General features: G+C 44.1%; 1 protein-coding gene across 3 annotated transcripts in view; it reads left to right on the top strand.

Moving 5' to 3' along the window:
• Nucleotides 1–11,746: 11,746 nt before the first annotated feature.
• Nucleotides 11,747–15,178, top strand: part of PISD (phosphatidylserine decarboxylase) — a 37,834-nt gene continuing 34,402 nt past the window's right edge. For 2 of the 3 annotated variants that reach the window (XM_081251690.1, XM_081251688.1), the window contains exon 1: nucleotides 11,747–11,831. In XM_081251690.1, the coding sequence (XP_081107816.1) occupies nucleotides 11,767–11,831 (65 nt within the window). In that variant the 5' untranslated portion in view covers nucleotides 11,747–11,766. The remainder of the gene's footprint in view (nucleotides 11,832–15,178) is intronic. The other variant, XM_081251687.1, reaches the window with a different exon arrangement.

Here is a 15,178-nt window from a genome sequence, read left to right as displayed (position 1 = left end):
CTTTGTCACAATTTTGCCTGAAAGGGTCTTTTGCGCGAGTGCCAGAGCCAACCTGAGGCAGATTCCAGATCCCACCCTCTGGGCATGATCCTCCCCCTGTGGCTGGTTCCCTGTCCGCCAGGCTAAGGGCTGCACAGAGTGCAGGACTGGTGCTGCCGGTCCAAGGCTTGGTGCGGCCTGATGGAACACAGAGCCAGTGCTCCGTCTCCAGGCTGGGATTTCATCTCATAATCAATGTACATCAAGATCCGCGAAAGACCAACTTTTAGACGGTGGTACTTTTCTCCCATTCCCTGGGGGCAGAGTATGCAGTTGGTGCTTTCTTTAATTCCCTTGTGTTTTGTTTCTGTAAGCTTCCCCCACCCCGGTTTCATGGAAAGGACCTCTGAAACACCACATCGTGGGTGGCTGTATCCAAAGTCTTTAAGTAGTTGGCCAGAGGTGCGGAGTATCCTTTCCTGGATTCATGCGAGGGAAGGGCTCCTTGCCACGACTGAACTTCCTGTATAAAAAGCTGGCTGGGAAGAAGGCTTAATTTACTGAAATCAAAGTTTAGTACTATCATCTAGCCATAAATTGATCAGCAAAGGCTATTTATTTTTATTGTGAAGTGAGGGTCCCCGCATAGCCTGCCGTCTAGCACAGCACTCTTTCAGATTGGATGCTTGTTCATTTTGTGTCTCCACGAGCCCCTCTCTGGTGCTGAATCGGATTTTAATTCTTGGCAAGAGGCCTCAGCATCTCCTTGGGCTGGTCTAGGCCAGTAAATAGCTGCCTGAAGTGTCTGTATATTATCATGGTCAATAGTTCAGTGAAATTTGTACATTTTTGGTAACATTGGCATACATGATGCCCCTGCAGTTCCTTTTCTGTTTGGTAGTTCGTGACTCTAAAATTCCCACTGTTATGTGTGTTAATTTATGAAAATAAAAAGGAATTTTTTTTTGGAAAACCTTTCAAATAACTCTCAAGGCTGTTATTTTATTCTTATACGACTTCATAATAAGTTAAAATTCTACCTGTAATATCATGAGGTTGCTGTTGTTGGTTTTTAATAAAACATTCCAAAGTTATATATATCGCACAAGCATTTTCCCTTCCAAAGCGATCACCATTTTCTGAGGACTGCGCTGTGCTTGGAACATGTGTAGAGCTCCACCTCTGGGTGGCCTTCCAAGACTGTCGTGGAGCTTTTAAAATTTACTCAGGTGGCAGATCATCTCTTGTGAGGGACTTTGGTATTTGGAAACAGCGAAGACTCACTCAGATGAGTCACACCCAATTAAGTTGGGTAGGGATGCCGAGCCAGTATTCTAGGTGTGATTTTTGAATAGTGTTTATTTTCTCACATGGCTGAGAAATGAAAAAGCAATAATAAATTCAGGTCAATGGGGCTTCCCTGGTGGTGTAGTGGTTAAGAATCCGCCTGCCAATGCAGGGGACACGAGTTTGAGCCCTGGTCCGGGAAGATCCCACATCCCATGGAACAACTGGGCCCGTGTGCCACAACTACTGAGCCCGTGAGCCACAGCTACTGAAACCCACACTCCTAGAGCCTGTGCTCCACAGCAAGAGAAGCCACCACAATGAGAAGCCCGTGCACTGAAACAGAGTAGCCCCTGCTCACCGCAATTAGAGAAAGCCTGTGCTCAGCAACAGACCCAACGCAGCCAAAAATAAATAAATTAATTTTTAAAAATTCAGGTCAGGGGGCTTCCCTGGTGGCGCAGTGGTTGAGAGTCCGCCTGCCGATGCAGGGGATACGGGTTCGCGCCCCGGTCCGGGAGGATCCCACGTACCGTAGAGCGGCTGGGCCCGTGAGCCATGGCCGCTGAGCCTGCGCGTCCGGAGCCTGTGCTCCGCAACGGGAGAGGCCACAGCAGCGAGAGGCCCGCGTACCGCAAAAAAAAAAAAAAAAAAAAAAAAATTAAGGTCAAAATGTCAAATATTAGCAACATCTGGAATGAGAGCTTAGCTTGCTGAGGAGGCTACTTGGGAGAGTATAAATATGGTGGAGTACATTCATTTACTTTTTTTTTTTTTTCTTGCCGTACGCGGGCCTCTCACTGTTGTGGCCTCTCCCGTTGTCAGGCACAGGCTCCGGACGCGCAGGCCCAGCTGCTCCGCGGCATGTGGGATCTTCCCGGACCAGGGCACGAACCCATGTACCCTGCATCGGCAGGCGGACTCTCAACCACTGCGCCACCAGGGAAGCCCTATTCATTTACTTTTTAAAAGGTCTTAAAAAAATGAAAAGGTCTTGCCTTTTATCTCATATCCTTCCCAGCTGTACATGAGGTTAGGTTGTGAGTCCTCTGATTCTCAACTCTTTGTTTAACCAGTGGAAACTGGTGAAAGATTGACAAAACAAGGCTGTTTAACACCACTCCTACGTGTTCCAGAAAGAAGTGAGATTCCTGAGGATGTTCTTCCTCTGTCCAGAGGGAAAGCAGTGCCCAATGTCCCTTCCTGCCCTTCTTCCAATTCTTGGATTTCTACAGTCAAGACCTCTCTCTGTCCTCCTGCCTGGCAGCTGTGTTTCTGCTGCTTAGGTTTCACAATTACCTGGAGAAGAATCCTCTCTACAATTTTTCTTCCTTTAGAAGGAAGAGGCCAATGATCACCTACGGCCCTGTCATTCCTCTAGCACCCTCATCACAGTATCTTAGCCTTGGTAGGGCCTCCTGAGAGTAAAAGGTCCAAACCGATGGGAGAATCCTCCACCGTGACCTGCCCTCTTCACATGATGGAGACCTCATTTCTTCAGTTCCTTCTGCGACTTCTCTTGAGAAGTGTTCTAGAAAACTCCCAATACTTCAAGCAACTTTCAGGGTCACCGGTGAGTCTAACATCCTCCTCAAACTTACAGCGTCTTCTCCCTCCTTGCTGTCAGCCGGTGCTTCTGCTTCCGCGTTTTCCTGAGGTGGAAGCCGTTTGTACAGGACTTCCATGCGGACCCTTTTTGCAGTTCCTTGGCCAGCGCAGGCATGGTCCTCCCTATGATATGTTCACCCAGCGTCCTCTGTGCCTAGAGGGCTCTTCTCCCACATGGCCACATGGTTCCCGCAGGCACTGTTCAGATCTCTGCCTTCTCAGATGACTCTTCCTAAAAGTGTATCTCCCCCCACCCCACATCCTCCTTCTGATGCTTTATTTTTCTTTTTTTCTTTTTCTTTTTTTTTTCAGGCCGCCTCTGCAGCCTGCGGGATCTTAGTTCCCCGACCAGGGATCAAACCCGTGCCCCCTGCATTGGGAGCATGGAGTCTTAACCAATGGACCGCCAGGGAACTCCCCGACGCTTTATTTTTGAGGCTCCTCTCTGGTCCCTCCTGTGACCCCTCAGGCACCTAAAACAGTGCCTGGTATAAGTCGTAGGGGCTCAGTAAATACTTGATGGGTGAATGAATGGCCGCCTTCATTAACAGACCCTGTTGCTTGACAGAACGGCCGAGGTCCTCTTCATCCTGCCGATTCTGAGTATTTGAAGACCTCGTAATTCCCCTCCCTTCAATTACTCTTCAAAGGACCAGTCGCAGGTGAACCGGGAGCTTTTCTGGTGCAGCCACACCCACTGCTGACCTCGCGCCGTCTGATTGGCTGTAGCTCACAGGCGGGGCGGGGCCAGTCGAGGAGTTACCACCTCCTGAGAGATCTACCTGGAAGGTAGGTCCGCGCGGCCCAACCTAGAGCCTGCATCCCTGCCTCTGGGCACGGGCATGCTGGGATGCTGAGGGTGGAGGCTCATGTGGATAAGAATCGTCTTGAGAATCTTTCTCCCTTTTGCATTTTCATTTCAGATTTTGGGAGAGAGTAAAATGGTCTGGAAGAGTACAAACTCGGCGGCAAATAACCCAGGTGCTGCAGCAGACAATGAGATTTTCCCCTACTGCTTCCAGCCTAAGTGATCTTTGTAAAATACAACTTCGCACTTGTCAGAACCACTCCCCTAAAATCCTTCTGCGGGTTCCCCTCGCCCCCACATAAGGATAGTAACTCGGCGTTTGTTGAGCTCTGACCAAGTGCCAAGGATTCTGTGTTTATTACCTTCTTGAATCCTCACAACAACTTGATGAGGTAGATGTTGTTTTTAATCCCCACTTTGTAGATGAGGAAACTGAGGCTTAAAGACATTAATTGGCCGCGCCTGTGTGGTAAGTGTTAGAGCCCAGGTCTATTCCTGCCCCCAGGATCTGCTCTAGCAAACCAGACACCTCCCCCGACACCTGCCTCTCCAGCTCGGCTTCCCACAGGCGCTCCACACTCTGAATTTCCTCTAGTTCCTCAAATCCTCCATGCTGTCTCTTGCCTTGAAGCTTTTGCACAAAAGCTATACCGTCAGCTGCAAATATTCTTTCTCTCACCCCTTCACTTGACTGCCTCCATGTCTTCAGATCTCTGGAGGTTTTCCCCACCTGTTCCCTCTCCCGCTCCCTTCCCTGTCAGGCAGGCTTCTTAGCTGCTCCCTCAGCCCACACACCCCCACCCTCTGAACTGCCTGCTCTAACTTCCGCACCCCACACCACCCTGTGAGCTTCCGGAGAAGCCCCACCGACTACATTTATCTGCGTACAGGTCACGCACCACAGTTAGGTCTGAAGCACAGCTTTGGAACAACTTTCACAATGTTCTCTAAGAGGCCGGACGCTGGAGGTGAGGCCCCCGTGAACCCGCCGCCTTCCTTACAGTCTCCTTTTCCTATCTGCAGCTCCTTATGGGTGTGTTTGTTTCCATCGCTGCTGCTTCCTTTTCTCCCAACTTCTCTCCTTCCCTCTTTCTTTGTCCAGTACCTCTCCCTTCTCCTCATTAGACACAATCTAGAACTGATTTATTATTTTAAAATTTTATAGAACAGAATCCCAAATCAGGCACATATTGCCTTAAAATCATAGAACTTTATAGCTGGAAAGAGGCCTTAAAACTTTGATATATAAATATTTTACATACACACAGACACATATATGTATATATTCTTAAAATTTAAGAGGGTTGGAACATGTGCATGTGTATACATATATATGCATATATATATACACACGTCCACGCTTATATATATACTTAAAATGTAAGGGGTTGTATCTTGATATCTTTTAATTTGTTTTGTTGCTGTTCACTGTTGAAAAGTGTTGATGACCTTCCCCTGCAGAATTGTGCTCAGGATTTCTATAGGAAGTTTCTGTGCCCACAACCTATGTGGAGCCTCAGATATGAGATGAGGTGCTGAAAGCCATGACCTCCACTGCTGTGGACTGGCTAGGTACTTGCTTGTCCCTTTGCCTCCTCTGAACTCGTCAGCAAGCCTTCCCTGGCCTTTTCCACAAGGATTTCCAGTTCTCCAAAGCCCTCTGTGTCTTTCTCCACCAGGACAGTTAACCTGATCCAGATTCCTCTGATTCCAATCTCAATTCTTGGTAGTAACTGAATGTCAAAGAGCATAAATCATCCTATGGAGATACTTTTCCCTTTTGGTAAATTATATCCAAACCCTGTCCTTTATGTTTTTTTGTGCGGCTGTGGCTGGCCCCCATCTCTGATGCCAGGAGAGGCCCCCAGGGAGGTGCTCTAGACCACAGTTGAGCCAGCTTTCTCTATGAAGGGTCAGATAGTAAATATTTCAGGCTTTGCAAGCCATATGATCTTTCTTGCAGCTACTCATCTCTGTGGTTGTAGCAGGAAAGCAGCTGTAGGTGATATATGAACAAATGAGTGTGGCTGTGTTCCAATAAAACTTTATTTACAAAACAGGCAGTGACACCTAGTTTGCCAACCTTCACTCTGGAGGATAAGCGTCTCTACTTGTACTCAGGAAACTCCTCCCCCTAGGATTTTACCAGGGGACTCACCAATCTAATGCGTTTCTAAATGAGATGACTTAAAGGAAAAATGAGATGAAACAAAATCTGTCAGCACATGAAATCCATATACTTACCCTGACCAAAGAAGACCACTGTCAACACAGAAGTAGCTGGAAGCCTCTAGTCTAGTGCATGTCAAAGGGCTGCTGGGAGGTAGCCAGGGGAGTCTGGAGCAGAGGGTTCCATCTGACCATGGCAAATTCCCTGGAATCTATCTCAAGCAGCTGCACTGTTTCCTCCTCCTTTTAATACAACTAGGACCTCGTGTAACAGTAGGTGTGCTGGAAAGAAAAGGGTCATGTCCCTCACTGTACATCGAGCCTGGGCTTTAAAAGGATCATTCCAGAAATGGCCTCTGGAAAACAAAAGTAGAAAACTGTTTTTTCAAAACTTGCTTGGCTGCAGTACAAGTCAGAGAGAAAATGGAAAAGTTTTCATGGAACAAACTAATAAAAAAAAAAGGAAAAAAAATAAATCAGTAGTTTTGGGTTTTGGTTTTCCCAGATATTTTCTTTTTCTTGATGTATAATTTACCCACTGGAGAATGCACAGAACTAACATTTATTATTTGATGAGGTCTGACAAATGTATACCATGTAACCACCACCCAGATATTTCCATTGCCCCAGAAAGTTCCCTCAGGCACCTTCCAGTTAATTGCTCCTGCCTTGAGGAAGGCAACTATTCAGAATTCTATCCCTCTAATATTATAGTTTTGCCCCCTCTTAAATTTCATAGCACTGCAACCAGACAGTGTTACTCTATGGATGTCTGACTTATTTTGCTCAATGTAATGTTTTTGAGATTCATCCTCCTTGTTGCAAGTCCTGTGAGTTTGTTCATTTTGTTGCACAGTCACATTCCATTGTATGAACACACCATGATTTGTTCGTCCATAGTCTCGCCTGCTGATGGACATTTGTGTTGTTTCCAGTTTGGGCATCTTATGAATACAGCTGCTATGTACATCCTCATGAAAACAAAATCTAATAGAATGAAGTATAACAATGTCATCACAAAAGGCTGGAAGAGAATAAATGGAATTTAAATGTTCTAAGGTGCTTGCATTGACCAGGAATGAATAAAAGTATAGGCATACCTCAGAGATATTGGGCATTGGGTTCCAGACCACCACAATAAAGCTAATATTTCAATAAAGTGAGTTGCACATGTTTTTTTTTTGTTTCCCAGTGCATATAAAGTTATGTTTATGCTATACTTTAGCCTATTAAGTGTGCAATATCACTACATCTAAAAATATACACACCTTAATTAATTTATTTATTTATTGCTAAAATGTGCTAACCATCATCTGAGTCCTCAGCGAGTCACAATCTTTTTGAAATAGTAACGTCACAGGACACTGATCACAGATCACCATAACAAATATAATAATAATGAAAAAGTTAGAAACATTGTGAGAATTACCAAAATATGACACAGAGGCACAAAGTGAGCAAATGCTTTTGGGAAAATCATGCCAGTAGATTTGCTAGACAGAGGGTTGCCACAAACATTCAATTTGTAAAAAACCACAATATCTGTGAAGCACAATAAAGCAAAGTGCAATAAAATGAGTATGCCAGTACTAAGTTACATACCATATCTTTGGTTGTAAACAGTCAAAGATGGAGAGATTTATCAGGTCCATGGATTGGGAGGCTCAATATTGTTAAAATATCAATTCTCCTCAAATTGATCTCTCGTTTCAACACAGTCCCAATCAAAATCTCACCAGGCATTTTGCTAAAATTGACCAACTGATTCTAAATTTTTTATGGAAATGCAAAGGACCTATAAAAGCCAAAATAATCTTGAAAGAGAAGGACAAAGTTGAAGAATCCATGCTACCTGACTTCAAGACTTATAATTAAAGCAACCGTAATTAAGATAAATCAGTGGAACAAATGGAAATCTTTGGAACCCAGAAATAGACCCATGCATGGATGTTCAGTTGATTTTGACAAAGAGGCCATGCAATTCAATGGGGAAAGGAAAGTCTTTTCAGCAATAGTAGTGGAACAACTGGATAAGTGTATGGTGAAATGAACCTAACTTCATACACATGAATCAGTTTGAGATGAAAGTAACAGTCCAATTCTCTCTCATAAAGTAGATACAAAAATCCTAAACAGAATATTAGCAAATTGAATCCAGTGATAGATAAAAAGGATAATACACAATAACCAGCAATGTCAGATTGATTTAACAAATGAAAATCAATCAATGGACAACTGGATGGCTACAGGCAAAGGATGAAGTTGGATCTTTACCTCACACCATATACAAAACTCTTTTAAACTTTAAAACTCTTAGACGAAAACGTGGTATAATCTTCATGACCTTGGATTTGGCAAAGGATTCTTAGTTATGACACCAAAAGCACAATCAACAAAGGAAAAAATAAATGAGATTTCATCAAAATTAACCTTTTTTGCTTCAAAGGACACCATCAAGAAATGAAAAGACAACCTAAAGAATGGGAGAAAATACTTGCAAATCATATATATGATAAGGGAATTGTATCTAGAATATATAAAGAACACTTACAACTCAATAATAAAAAGATAAATAACCCAATTTAAAAACAGGCAAAGGGGCCTCCCTGGTGGCGCAGTGGTTGAGAGTCCGCCTGCCGATGCAGGGGATACGGGTTCGTGCCCCGGTCTGGGAGGATCCCACATGCCGCGGAGCGGCTGGGCCCATGAGCCATGGCCGCTGGGCCTGCGCGTCCGGAGCCTGTGCTCCGCAACGGGAGAGGCCACAGCAGTGAGAGGCCCACATACCGCAAAAAGAAAAAAAAAAAAAAACAGGCAAAGAATCTGAATAGATATTTCTACAAGGAAGATATGCAAATGACCAATAAGCACATGAACAATTTCTCAACAGCATTAGTTATCAGAGAAATACAAATCAAAACCACAATAAAACACCACTTCATACCCATTAGATTGGATATAATGATAGTAATTTTGAAAAGAGAGAAAATAACAAGTGTTGGTGAGGATGTGGAGAAATTGGAACCTTCATACACTACTGGTGGGAATGTAAAATGGGGCAGCCACTTTGGAAGACCATCTGTCAGTTCCTCAAACAATTAAACTATACAACCCAGCAATTCCACTCCTAGGTATACACAGAAGAGAAGTGAAGTTATGTGCCTATACAATAAACTGTATATGAATGTTTATAGCAGCATTTTTCATAATTGCTAAAAGGCGGAAATGACTCAAATGTCCATAGCTATGACTGGATAAAGGAATGTGGTCTATCCGTATAATGGAATACTATTTAATCATAAAAAGGAATGAAGTACTGATACATGTTACAACACGGACAAACCCTGAAAATATGCTAAGTGAAAGAAGCCAGTTAAAAAAGTCCACATATTATATGATTCCATTCATATGAAAATGCAGAATAGAGAAACCTATAGGGACAGAAAGATTATTCCGATTTCTCCACATCCTCATCAACACTTGTTATTAACTGCTTTGTGTGTGTGTATGTGTTGAAATATAATAAAATTTACCATTTTAACCTTTTAATTCATTTTTAACAATGTATAATTCAGTGTCATTCAGTACATTCACATGTTGAACAACCATCACCACTATCCATTTCCAGATCTTAATCATCATCTCGAACAGAAACTCTGTACCCATCCCCCTTCCCTGTCCTCTCAGCCTCTGGTAACCTTTATTCTAATTTTTGTGTTTATCAATATGCCTATTCTAAGCACTTCATATAAGTGGAATTAAACAATATGTGTCCTTTTGTGTTTGGCTAATTTTACTTACCATAATGTTTTCAAAATTTATTCCTGTTGTAGCATGTAACAGTACTTCATACATGCTCTTATAGCTGAATAATATTCTATTATATGGATATATCACATTTTGTTTATTCATCTATTGAACCACTTTCTGGCTATTGTGAATAATGTTGCTATGAACATTGGTGTACAAGTCTCTATTTGAGTCCCCGCTTTCATTCTTTTAGATTATACCTAGGTGCTGGATCATATGATAATTCTGTGTTTAACTTTTTGAGGAACAACCGAATTGTTTTGCACAGTCATTTTACATTGTTACCAGCAATGCAAAAGTGTTCCAATTTTTCCAAATCTTTCCCAACACTTGTCACTTGTTATTTTCCTTTTTCTTTTTTGATAATAGCCATCCTAATCGGTGTGAAGTTGATATCTCATTGTGCTTTTGGTGTGCATTTCCCTAATGATTAGTGATGTTGAGCATCTTTTATTGGTCATTTGTATATTATTTTTGGAGAAATGTCTGTTCAAGTCCTTTGCCTATTTTTGAATTCGGTTATTTGTTTTTTTGTTGAATTTTAGGAATTATTTATATATTCTGGATACCAGATGCTTATCAGATATATTGTTTGTGACTATTTTCTCCCATTCTCAGGGTTGTCTTTTCACTTTTGTTGACAGTGTCCTTTGATGCACAAAACTTTTTAATTTTGATGAAATACAATTTATCTTATTTTGTTGTTGCCTGTGCTTTCGGCGTAATATCCAAGAAATCATTGCTGAATTCAATGTCATGAAAATTTCCCTTATGTTTTAAGAGTTTTATAGTTGTAGTTCTTAGCTTTAGGTCTTTGATCCATTTTGAGTTAATTTTTGTATATGGTGTAAAGTAAGGGTCCACTTCATTCTTTTGCATGTGAATATCCAATTTCCCCAAATGCATTTCATTTTGAAATAATCTCCCCCTCCCATTTCTTCTTCCCCCTGGTTTTGAGTTACTACTCTCAATTGAATAGTAAAACCCAATTCTATACTTTTTTTTTTTCCTCCTCTTCAGACTTTTGAAAACCATAGAGGGAAGTGTCTCCTCTCCAATAGGAAATCTGGTGCCGGTTAGGCTCCCTGTAGGCCCGGTATGCCCTAGTTGAGCTTAAATAACCATGTAGAAATAATTGCAGGTACCAGGCAACATACCCCTCCTCCTGTGTCAAACGCCTGGTGAAGACAAGTGCTATTAGCAGCTTAGGGGAGAAAAAAGAGGAGCTGTATTCCTTCAGTTTGGGGACCTATACTCAGCCAGATTCTAGGCAAAGGGCTTAAAAGGAAGGATGTTAGATCATGGGTTTTGAAATCAGAGATGTATGTTCAAATTCTAGCTTTTCTCCTTTATAGCTGTGTGCCCTTGAGCATTCTAATGGTTAACTTTCCTGAGCTCTGTTTTCTCTATCTTTAAAATGAGAATAATTCTCAGGGCTGGCTGGCGGTCTCTAGTCTCTGCCCACTAAAAAAAAAAAAAAAGCTGATACTACTGAAAAGTCTATTTTCCCTTAAATCTGAAGATCAGGAATCTTTGCAGGAGCAAGTGCTATCACACCCGGCACCTCGTTCGACGACTAATTGCACTTCTAGGTGATCCAAGACCTCTGGTCTCTGGACTCCCAGATAGTACAGCGATGCAAGGTAAAAATGAGACACCATGCATGCTAAGTCATCAGCACAGAGCCTGGCACTTAGGAAGCGCTTAGTCAATGGTAGCTGAGTTGTGGACGCTCTCAGTTTCCCCATCCGTAAAATGAACGATTTAGCTCACTTGATCCAGTCTCGGACCTTGGGTGAATCAGATTTTCCAGGCACATGCAGAAACGCACGTCAGAGAGAAAAAGGAGAACTGGCAACGCTGTGCCCAGGTCCAGGTTTAGCACTGTAAGCACCGCCACCGGCGGCACCTATCCGACCTAGCCCATTAGCTGCCGGAAGTGTCAGGCGGAGGGTGCCCGGAGCAGCCGGGGGAGGAGCTTAGACAGATCCGCCCTCACACGCTCCGCGTTCTTCATTGGCCCTGTGAGTTCGAGGCTTGTGACGTCACGCGCGTGCGATCAGCGTGTAAAAGGGGGCGCGTCCCGCCGAGAAGCTGGAGACAAGATGGCGGCGTCCGTGGGGCCAGGTTGTTTGAGGTTGCTGCGCGGAGTTGCGCCGTGGCGGAGCAGGTACAGCTGCTTGGGGACCTGCCGGGGGTGGCCCGGGCCAAACTGGGGTCTGGAGAGAGGAGTTGTTTCTCTGTCGCGGGCTCGCACTGAGGAGAGCTCGAGTGGAGACGTAGGCACTCACCTTAACCTGGAGCTCTCGAGCAGGTGCGACTGCCGCCGCGTAGGGCGTTCCGCGTCTGGCCTAAGCGCTCTCTCCTTGCCCTTTCCACAAGGGACAAAAAACAAAGATATAAACAGAAAGACCCAACCAGTGAAATAGGCTGTGTGCCCGCCACTTATAGCCGAGGCAGGGCTGGACGCCTCTTTCTCAGGGATTCGTGTTGCTGGGAGGGGCGGCGTGATGTGGGAAGAGCACTGGACTGGGAGTCGGGCGGCTTTCACTTCGTATTCTTGGTCTTTGAAGCGAGAGGGTTGGACTCTGTTATCTCAAAATCGTCCATGATGGAAATGGGGTCTTAGTTACCCTAGTGACTCCCAACTCTTAGGTTGTTAGAGGGGTCATCTAAATCAAGCTCTTTTTGGAGTTAGCAAAATTGAGGCCATGAGAGAGGAAGGGACTTGCTCAGTTTCACCCAGCCAGTTAGTAGCAGAGCCGGGACCCCTACGCCGATGCCTCTCTCTCTCTCAGGCAAGGACCTTTCCCTCAGGCTGCCCACCGTGAGGACATTCATTATTCGAAATAGCTTATGTAAGAACCAGCTTGGGAACATTTGGACTCTCAGAAAATGGATTAAAATGTTGGTAGCTATGACTCAGAGTCTGCTGCTCCGTGTCATTTCAAAGAGCTAAGGTTTGAGAGACACACGGTACTTTGTGTTTCAGGCAACCTTCATTTTGTCAGCGTTGACCAAAGCTTGCGCTGTAATTTTGGGAAGTAAGGACACTGGTTTCGGACTGAAAGGGAACAGAAACTGTCATTGCCCTGAACACTAAAGCTTCACTCTATTATTAACTACTCAGAAATGGTGTAACTTTCTCAGGAGGGGGCTCTGCAATGTGATGGTAACTGTTAGGATTTGGACAGGAGAGTCTCTGGTTTTAATGTTGTTACCAGGTGTGCTGTTTATGAGTCAGTCGTGAAATCATCTAAAATGTGTCATAAGTTGGAAAGACTAAAAAATGACCCTCCTAAAATTTTTTCTTTTTTTTTTGTTTAACGATGGTGAGGAGGATGTACTATCATTTAAAAAGGGAAAGGGAAGAAAAGTCATAACTTTAGTACCAGTGTAGGTAGATAAGACTGGACTTAGGTGCAAGTTAAGGAGGGTGAGGATTTGGGTACAATAAGAACTCAATTTTCAAAGGTATTACATATCCAGATGGGAACTATATTTAGATGCAAAAAACCCCCAAAAGAGAACATTTCCATGATTTTTAAGTAAAGCAGTGTCTGTGAGACATATGTTTGAAAACCTCATATTGCAGGGAAGTTTTTCAGTACCTGGGTGATAGGTGACAGGTGAGAGAACAAAAAGAAGGCAATTATGGGTGATAATTTAGGGCCATGTTTCCCAAATTTGTTTGATGAAAAAATGGGATGGGTGTTTATTAGAAAAAGAGAGTTCCAGGTATATCCCCCAATACTGCCAAATTCAGGTTCAGTAGATGTAGGTTGGGGCTCTGGCAGCTGTGTTCTTTACACGTATCCTGGATGATTCTTAGGTTCAGGCAAGTACATAGTGCCCAAGGAATGGTTGCTTGTGCAAGACTTTCCTTCAGGAATACTTATGACATTCCTACCACTGCCAACTGCAGTGCCAGGGATCGGGAGGGGGAGGGAGAGCAGGGGAAGAGAGAGGAATTAAAAGATACAGTCCTCGTGTTTAAAGAGCTTTACAGTTTAGTAGAAGAGCAAGGAAACATTACTAAATAATATGAGATAGAACGTGGAATGAGGCCTGCCAGTTCATTTTCAGAACTTTCACAGCTCTAAAAAGCAGGAGAGACACAAGGACTATAGTTAGTGTTACCACCAGGGGTGATGTTAAAAATAATTTAAAACTATGACAGTGTGGACACAAACCATTCAGAGTGGTCACAGACAGTTAATATGGCCATCCCAGTGTGTGCCAGCTGAATATCAACTCTGTTACTTTTCTCTCTCTCTTTTTTTTTTTTTTTTTTTTTTTTTTTTGTGGTACGCGGACCTCTCACTGTTGTGGCCTCTCCTGTTGCGGAGCACAGGCTCCGGATGCGCAGGTTCAGCGGCCATGGCTCACGGGCCCAGCCACTCTGTGGCATGTGGGATCTTCCCGGACCGGGGCACGAACCCGTGTCCCCTGCATCGGCAGGCGGACTCTCAACCACTGCGCCACCAGGGAAGCCCCTCTGTTACTTTTAATAATAGTAATATGTAATTAGGTGCCAGGGCCTGGGCTTAAGGTTTTATGTGATTGTATCATTTATTCCTAATGAGGTAGGTCCTGTTTTTACAGGTGGAGAAACTGAGGCTTAGGATTAGTTAAGAAATGCCTTAAGGTCACACAGCTAATTAATAAGTGGCAGGATGGAGATTTGAGCCCCACAATCAGACTTGAGTGCTTAATCCTGGGCTTTAACTACCCGCTTGCAGGAGGCCCACGTGAGTTCACCATGTAGAAGGTACATGTGATTGAACCTAGCCAGCCGTTCATTTCTCTGAAGCTTAATCTCACTGTTGAGATTGAGGTCCAGGGGGAAGACAGACAAACGCCTGCATTTGAGGGGTACAGACAGTAAACAAATGAGTGAATATATATAAAATCTGTTTGGGCCTCCCTGGTGGCGCAGTGGTTGAGAGTCCGCCTGCCGATGCAGGGGATACGGGTTCGTGCCCCGGTCTGGGAGGATCCCATATGCCGCGGAGCGGCTGGGCCCGTGAGCCATGGCCGCTGGGCCTGCGCATCCGGAGCCTGTGCTCCGCAACAGGAGAGGCCACAACAGTGGGAGGCCCGCATACCGCAAAAAGAAAAAGAAAAAAAAAAAAAAAAAAAAAAAAAAAAAAAATCTGTTCATTTCGGGTAGTGAGAAGTGTTACGAAGAAAAAGGCAGGTAATTAAGGGGTTAGAGAACGCTCCAGAGGGACAACTTTTTGGGCTTGTGGTGAGGAGAAACCAACCAGGAGGAAGCATTTGAGCAGAGAACTGAATGACGAGGGACTGAGCCAGCTGGAGTGGTATGCCCAGCAGAGCAAACAGCAATGCAGAGGCGTGAGCGTACAAGGAATGGGGGCAGGTGAGTGAGGAGAAGGGAAAGCAGCAGGAGGTCTGAGGGTTCAGCGAGGACCACTTACATAGGGTCTGGTCTTATTTTCTGTTTTGAAAAGGTCACTCTGGCTGTTCTGTGGTGAATGGGACACAGAAGCCAAG

This window comes from Mesoplodon bidens, assembly GCF_964165515.1.
Source record: "Mesoplodon bidens genome assembly, chromosome: 13".
In the NCBI taxonomy this organism is placed as follows: Eukaryota; Metazoa; Chordata; class Mammalia; order Artiodactyla; family Ziphiidae; genus Mesoplodon; species Mesoplodon bidens.
Note: the sequence above shows the minus strand (reverse complement) of the source record. Positions and strands in the feature narration are given on the sequence as shown.